The 8,018-nt window shown below is 37.8% G+C and overlaps 1 protein-coding gene across 1 annotated transcript; it reads right to left on the bottom strand.

The window, feature by feature from the left end:
* Positions 1-775: 775 nt before the first annotated feature.
* Positions 776-3,560, bottom strand: LOC106292535 (indole-3-acetic acid-amido synthetase GH3.17). Its single transcript, XM_013728143.1, has 4 exons — positions 3,106-3,560; positions 2,882-2,983; positions 1,744-2,585; positions 776-1,491 (listed from the first exon to the last, which is right to left on the bottom strand). The coding sequence occupies exons 1-4, from the start codon at positions 3,399-3,401 to the stop codon at positions 902-904; spliced, it is 1,830 nt and encodes a 609-aa protein (XP_013583597.1). The 5' UTR covers positions 3,402-3,560; the 3' UTR covers positions 776-901.
* Positions 3,561-8,018: the final 4,458 nt, after the last annotated feature.

Raw genomic sequence — 8,018 nt, 5'->3', positions numbered from 1 at the left:
ATACTATACTATTCATTTCCCGAATATAGTATAGGCGATAAGTTCATCTTCTTCAATTCTTCTTTTGTCAAACATGCTGTTCACCGTCGTTATTCTTCACTACCATATAGAGATCATCTTCATCTCTTCTCTTTTTTTCCGACACGGCGACGCTTTTACCGGTCCGTCGTCGTTATTCTTCACCATTGGATCACTAAAACAAAAAAGAAACGAAAACAAAGTATGAAAACAAAAGTATGATGTGAGAATCAATGATTTAAGATAAAGAGGAAAAGAAATGAAAGAGTTGTTATGTTTGCTCACCGTATACGCCTTCATCGTTGTTCTTTGTTCTTCTCATGAGAAGAAATTCAGTTCAAGAAGATGTGTGCATAATAAAAGACCACGTTCATCTTCATCTTCATGAAAACTATCTAATTATCTTGAGAGGTGAGAGTGAATACAACGTGACCACATATTTTACTTGTTATAATATTTAATATATTTTTTTTGTAGTAGGTTTCACCGGTTGAATATTGGAGCAATATGACAATAATGTATATTATGTACAGGGTATATAGATAAATGAGGGTTTTTAGATAGTAGGTGAATTATAATTTGTTTGAAGGTTATACAGTTCAATTTCCCTATTTTTATTTTATAAACTTCATTAAACAAAAAGAGAGGGGGGGGTGGGGAGGGAGGGGGGCGTAATAATAAAATAATAGAAAAGAGAAACAACAAGTATACGTCATTCACGAAATGAGAGGACTTTACTAAAAGTCTGTTACAAAAGACAAAAGAGCAACGACATTTAATAAACAAACATCAATTAGCAACTTAATAAATGAGGATCTTCCTTAAAATCTTTAAATCAAGACTTTAGTTGTATATGAAAAAGTAAGTAAAATTGAAAAAAAAGCTACGAATCTAAACCAAGTGGTTGCCATCGAGGAACTCTTTGACTGAAGAACCTCCCAATAACTCTGGAATCAAGAATCTCAAGAGCTCCTCCAGGTTTAACACATCTTGGAGTCTTGTACTGATTCACTGAAGATCCTTGCGAGACACAAAAATCCATCAGCAAATCAAAAGTCCCCAAACTCACAACCCTTATCTCCAATGGCCCTATCGACTTATCTTTGTTCCTGCATCTCCTGTATACGTAATCCAAACAATCCTCAACCTCAGAGCAACATAACTCCATTGTCTTGTTCTCTAGCTCTGGTGGCTCGTTGTTTTGACGTGGCTTTAGCTCCCAGAAGAGAACGTAATGCCCTGGGATCGAGGACGTATCCGCATAGCTAGTGTACTCCGTGAGCAAGGGGCATGAAGGTTTTTGAAGATGTTTGAGTTTAGCTTGTGTCACCGCGTTTAGTAGATCTTCCTCGCTAGTTTTGTCGGTATCGATGCTTAATACAACGTTTCTTCGCTGCACAAAACGGAACTGAGGCGCTTTGTTATGGAAACCGGTCACTTTAAGAATATCTCCTACTCTGTATCTGTATAAACCTATCAAGAAAACAGACCCATTAGGTTACTTGTGTAACAAGCTTTCTAAGATTAGACCAAAAATTTCAGGACCACAGTTAGATAAAACATCCGCTTGTCCCTTAAATTTTTTAAAACTATTTTACATAGTAGTATGGCTCTCTAATTATCAAACAAAAAAATTAAGATTAACCTAAAAATATTTATACCCTAAATTTTTTCAAAATGTTAGGAGAATAATGTACCGAGATTATGTCGTGTAGAGAAACTAACCTGTGAATGTAGTAATGACAATCTCGTAGTATCGGCCAACTTCAACATTAACAAGATCGACAATAAGATCTTCCTTGAGAGCATCATCATCATCATCGGTGTTAGAATGCGATGCAAAGTGAATCTCTTCGTGAGATTTGTCATCGACGGGCAAGAACTCGAAATAGGCCATGTTAGGAAGAAGCGTATACGAAACATCCGAAGGATCACACAACGGGTTAAGGTTGATACCAAAGTAACACTCAGAGGAAGCATACATGGTTGAAACCAACGGTAAACCACCGCTATAAAACTCGAGCGTTGGAATGTATTGAGCCATTGAACCCGTCACAATCACCTCAACATACTTAGCCTTAGGCCATAGCCTCCTCAAGATTCCTTCCCACGACTTCTCAGCACACTCTGACTCAATTTCATCAGCCAGTTCTTGATTAGGTCCTTGAAGGACAGACAAAACCGAGTCTCTGCATGCTGGTTCAGTGATCCAGCTAGTTACTGTACCGGTTCTAATGTCGGCGCAAAGCTCCTTGTAATGATCTTCCAAGAACTTGACCGCTCGAAGAAAGGCAGATGCAAAGACAGTTCCGACTCTTAGGACATGAGATCGTTGGACCAAACCGCAGAGAAGCTGACAGTACATGCTCTGTTTGCTGTCTTGACAAAGAATCGTCTGGTCAGGGCTAGTGTAGACGTTGTACTTGTTGAATGGTCTGTTTCTGAAATGTTGACTTTTGTAGTAACTAGTCAACACAGGACGAGCCATTAGACCTGAAGGAGTCTTGATCTCTGGTTTTATGAATAGAAGATACATTCCTTTACCTTCATCTAGCCCATTCACATATCTGCAATTATATGTAACAAAATACATTAACAAAGTGTTTATCTTTACTGTTTCATTAGCGTGACTAAAGAAGATAAACATGATTATTTTTCCTCGGGTTAGTGAAAAGGTGGATTATTTACTATAGTTAAGCCAGATTAAAATGATGTTTTGAAAAAAAAAATATATACGATATCATAAAAGTTTTTACTTTTGTATGATGTATTTTCTAAAAAAAAATTATGTAAATTGACATATAAATACTCAGTCTTTCCTTTTGACGCCAAAAAGATAAAATAATAGTAACTTCATTTATACTTGTTCATGACAGGCACAAGCATGCTGTAGAAAAATGTCTTCCGTTCAAGTTCCTCAGCTGTGGAAGGCATCAACTTCGGCTTTCCCGCCGAAGTCCCCGAGCTGCATCCAATATATAGCCAAAAAAATATACTAAAATGTAACGAAAATATCTATTTGTAATATATGGTCGAATTTTGATATATATATATATATATATATATATATATATTAATAATATCTACCTAGTGAGGAGCTCTGTGATGGGTTGAGAGGAGACGATGTCAGAGGATTCTCCATCTGCGATTCGTTGAATGAAAGGCTTTATGTCGCCGTAATTTACAACAGGGACTTTGTTCTTGAAACTTTGTTGATTCTTGTCGGATTCTCCATCAAGAAATGCTTGGAGATATTGACTTTCACAGTTTTGAGAGAGTATTTGGTGGAGAACTTGTTCTTGAATTGCTTCTGCATTTGTGGTTAGATCCTCTAGAAGCTTGAGACCAGCTTCTGTATCATTTGGGTCGTAACTTGGTATCATTCTTTCTTTTTCTCTTTCTGAAAGCAGACACAAACAAATCTTATGTTTGTGTTGCAATGATGAGTTCAAAGAAAAAAATGAAGAAAGAGTTTTTATATATTTATTTTTTGTTATTGATGGAAATCGCTTCTTCTCTGTTCTTGAAGGTTGGTTTAGTGATATGAGGAGAAGGAAGAGGAAATGGTTATATAATAAATTAGGACATGATGAAAGTTTTATTGGAAAATATATTTGGCGGTCCTACGCAACACACATGGGCTTGTCTAGTTAGAATGAAGTTATTGTTGGTCAATATTACCTGGGTTCTATTACCTGTGCAGGCTTTCCTATTATTTTATATGTTTTTTACTATTATCACATTTGTTTATATGTTGTTTAGTCCACCAATCAAGCTCTTTCTTTATGATCCGTTGAATAATTATAAATCCAACGATATTCACAAGATTTGCATATGTCTGCCAAAAGATATACTCACTTGGTCTTTACTAAACTCAACTAATGCTATTATTGGCTCTTAGATTTTATTTAGGAACTTGTTGATCCCTTTATAAACTCACATGCATATATATAAGCTTCAGTAAACAGATTATTCTTAACTAAGTATGGCTATGAATTTTGTTTAACAATTTGTTTACTTCCATTAATTCACTTACAAGTTATTTTTAATACGTAGGAGCATGCAATAACATTGCTATGAATTACACAACTCTTTTTTTAAATTTCATATGCATATATATATGCTCATAAATTTATTAGGAGACCTCTTTATGAGAGATAATTGGACTCCACATTGTAATTAAACTAATCTCAAGTTTGACTTATTGCAATCAAGATTAAGAGAGAGAAGGATGTTAAATCTCTTGGATATACTATATGATAAATTTATCATCTTGGTGATGCAGATCCAAGTGCATATGAGAGATCGTTACGTTTATAGACATAAATTATAAATTGATCAATTGACTACTTAACAATTTACGATGAAAATTACAGCATAAAATAACATGCATCAACCTAATTCAATTAAGACAAATATAAATAACATGGAAGCTATGGATTAAGTTAATGAATAAGTCTTATGGTGACGAGGAAACATATGTGAACAGGAAGAAGATGCTTGGGAAATGTTGGAGAAGATGATAATTTTCTCTTGAACAAATTTCATTCAAATACGCTATGTCATACATTTAGGCATGTTCCGTCAATTCCTTTGATTTAGGCTTTCTTTTATATTGCTTTCTTTATTAAATCTACAATGTATAGCATATACTCTACCACTTTTCATTTAAGTTTATGAATTGATGTTATCTGCTGCACGCACTATAAAATAATCGCCAAGATCTTGTGCAAGCGGCTGAAACCGGTCCTCCCCACACTTGTCTCATCCCACCAGTCGGCGTTTGTGACAGGCCGATCAATCTCAGACAATGTATTGATAACACATGAAATCCTCCACTATCTCCGCACCTCATCAGCTAAGAAACACTGCTCAATGGCTGTTAAAACGGACATGAGCAAGGCATATGACAGATTGGAGTGGAGCTTCTTGAGAGATGTAATGACACAGTTTGTTTTTCATCCGACTTGGGTTCACTGGATTATGGAGTGTGTTATCTCTGTCTCGTACTCCTATCTCATTAACGGCAGTGCAAAAGGCTGTGTTCGACCATCCCGAGGAATCCGCCAAGGAGATCCTCTCTCCCCATATCTCTTCATCCTATGCTCGGAGGTTTTGTCGGGTCTCTGTGTGAAAGCGCAAGAACAAGGAATGTTACAAGGCTTTAAGGTGGCTCGCAATTCCCCCTCACTAAACCATATCCTCTTCGCAGATGACACCATGTTCTTCTGCAAGAGTGATCCAGTTTCGTGTCAAGAGCTACTGAACATTTTAGGAAAGTATGAAGCTGCGTCGGGTCAAAGCATCAACGTCCTGAAATCAGCAGTCACCTTCTCCTCCAAAACACCCATCGAAGTTCGCAGAAGAGTCAAAGTTACTCTAAACATCAGGGGCGAAGGGGGCATTGGAAAGTACATGGGATTACCGGAGCATTTCACCCAGAAAAAGAGGGATGTCTTTGCGAGTATAGTGGACCGCATTAGACAAAAGTCCCACAGTTGGACGTCAAGATACCTTAACGGTGCAGGGAAGCAAGTTTTGATGAAAGCTATCCTATCGGCTATGCCGTCATATGCCATCTCGTGCTTCAAGTTACCTATATCCCTCTGCAAGCAAATACAAACGATCCTCACCCGCTTATGGTGGGATGACAAACAGGATGCAAGGAAGATGTCATGGGTTGCTTGGAGTAAACTCACTTTACAGAAGCGAGCAGGAGGCTTAGGCTTTATGGAAATTGAAAATTTCGGTGCCTTGCTCGCAAAGCTGGCTTGGGGAGTTCTAAAGTTCACAACCTCCCTGCTGCCTCAATTACTGATCGGAAAATACTGCCACACTGACCACTTCCTCACCGCAGCAGCACCCAACTCTGCTTCGCATGGTTGGAGAGGTGTATTGGAAGGAAAGGAAGTCCTCTTAAAAGGACTAGGCTGGATCGTGGGTACTGGGAAGAATGTCAAGGTATGGTCTGACCCTTGGCTCTCGACTTCCTATCCACTCTGCCCCATAGGACCCCCGACTGAAGCAAACAAAGATCTAAGAGTGGCTGACCTCTTAGAAGCTAACTCTGTGGAATGGGACTTGGATGCAATTAGAATGCATTTTCCTCAGTATGAGGAACTGATCAAGAAAATGATTCCTAGTGAATATCAAATGGAGGATGAGATGGTTTGGTTACCAGAGAGTTCCGAGAATTATTCGACCAAATCGGGTTATGCATTGTGCAAAGTAAATCAAGATCGAGAGCAAGGAGATTTCAATTGGTACCCCTGTATCTGGCAGGTTAAAACCTCCCCAAAGCCAAAGCATTTCCTCTGGAAAATAAAAAGCAATGCCCTTCCGGTAGGGGCTAATCTATTGCGGAGAGGAATGGAGGTTGAAGGGAGGTGCAAAAGATGCGGCCTTGTGGAAACTGAACGTCACGTTCTCCTTCAATGCCCTTTTGCTACTCGAGTTTGGGACCTAGTTACTGCATTATACACACCTGACCCAAATCTCATCACATCTGCAGATTCTCTACTCCAAGCAAGTAGACGAATCATCAACCTACTGCCGACGGGAATCAGCGAAGCAGCTCTAAATCCTTGGATCTTCTGGTACATGTGGGTTGGTAGGAATAAATTTGTGTTTGAGAACAGGAAAGTTTCAGAACAGGAGGTGGTTGTGACTGCAATTAAAGAAGCCAGAATAAGGCAATCAGCTCAGAGAGAATAGGGGAGGATGACTCAGGAGAGACGTGTCCGAGCTCCGGAGGTTCACAAGACTCTGGAGATGAAATGCTTTGTAGATGCAGCGTGGAATGCTTGCACCAGTGGCGGAGGATTTGGCTGCATCTTTAAAGACCGCAATGACAAGTTTCTCCATCAAGTTTCATCGAACCGCAGCAATGTCGGCTATGCCTTAGTGGTCTCTGGGTTTGAGCAACCTGATCATTCGATCGGATTCCAAGTCCCTTATTCTGGCCATCACATCACACGCGAGGATTGTAGAAGCCCAAGGAGTTATTTTCGATATTTTTCATCTGTGTAATGCGTTTTCATCTGTTTCTTTCCTCTATATTCCAAGGGGAAACAATGTTGCTGCAGATGCCTTAGCTAAGGCTGCTCTGCACGGTCTCCCTAACTTTGTTTGAGTGTTTTCGTTAAATTAATGGAGGTTCGTTAAAAAAATTGTGTACCAACCATTAACATCCATTTTGTGCTAGTGTAGATCAATTATTTTATTAACTTATATACTTATATGTTTTTTTGCTAACATATTAAGTTATATGTTTTCAAAAGTTTCATTATGATAATTTTTTAGTGTTCTCTAAAAAGAATATATCGTGGATCTTTAATTCACAGAATGGTCTTTACAATATATGACTTACACATTTATTCGAGGGGGAAGTTAAGAAATTTCTAAATTGAAAATTTGATGAATGTGTATATATATGAGGTAATTTATTCATTTTCAATTATTTTAAGTTAGAAATTCATGGAATTTAAAAATAATCATGTTGGTTGTGTTCATCACAAAAAAAACATTACAGTTTTTTTTTTTGTAAAGTTCACTTAAAACACTTTTGATCTATAGAAGTGACATATGAAAGAGCGACACTAGTTAAAGTTGGAATATTTCTTTCCACAAATATATAGATCGTCCACAAAGTTTTGGAGAGATGCAGAGAATGCCCAAGATATTCACTACAAGAAAACGTCTCCATAACAACGAAGATTTACGACGAAAATATTTCCTCGTAAATTTACATGGTGTTTACAACGCAGTTACGAGGAGACCAAATTTTGTCGTAAACTCCATGTAAATTTACGAGAAAATATTTTTGTCGTAAAGTCCATGTAAGTTTACGACGAAAGTACGTGGAATGAGAAATACGTCGTAATCGTTACATCGACATTACAACGAAACATGTTACCGTTATATTTAGGTGAAAACGTGTATTAACTTACCTAATTTTATCGTAAAGTCGTTGTAAATATTATGTTAAAACCATGTAAAAT

The sequence above is a fragment of the Brassica oleracea genome, chromosome C5 (assembly GCF_000695525.1).
Source record: "Brassica oleracea var. oleracea cultivar TO1000 chromosome C5, BOL, whole genome shotgun sequence".
Classification (NCBI taxonomy): domain Eukaryota; kingdom Viridiplantae; phylum Streptophyta; class Magnoliopsida; order Brassicales; family Brassicaceae; genus Brassica; species Brassica oleracea.
The sequence above is the reverse complement of the archived record's forward strand: the minus strand, read 5'-3'. Positions and strand labels throughout refer to the sequence as shown.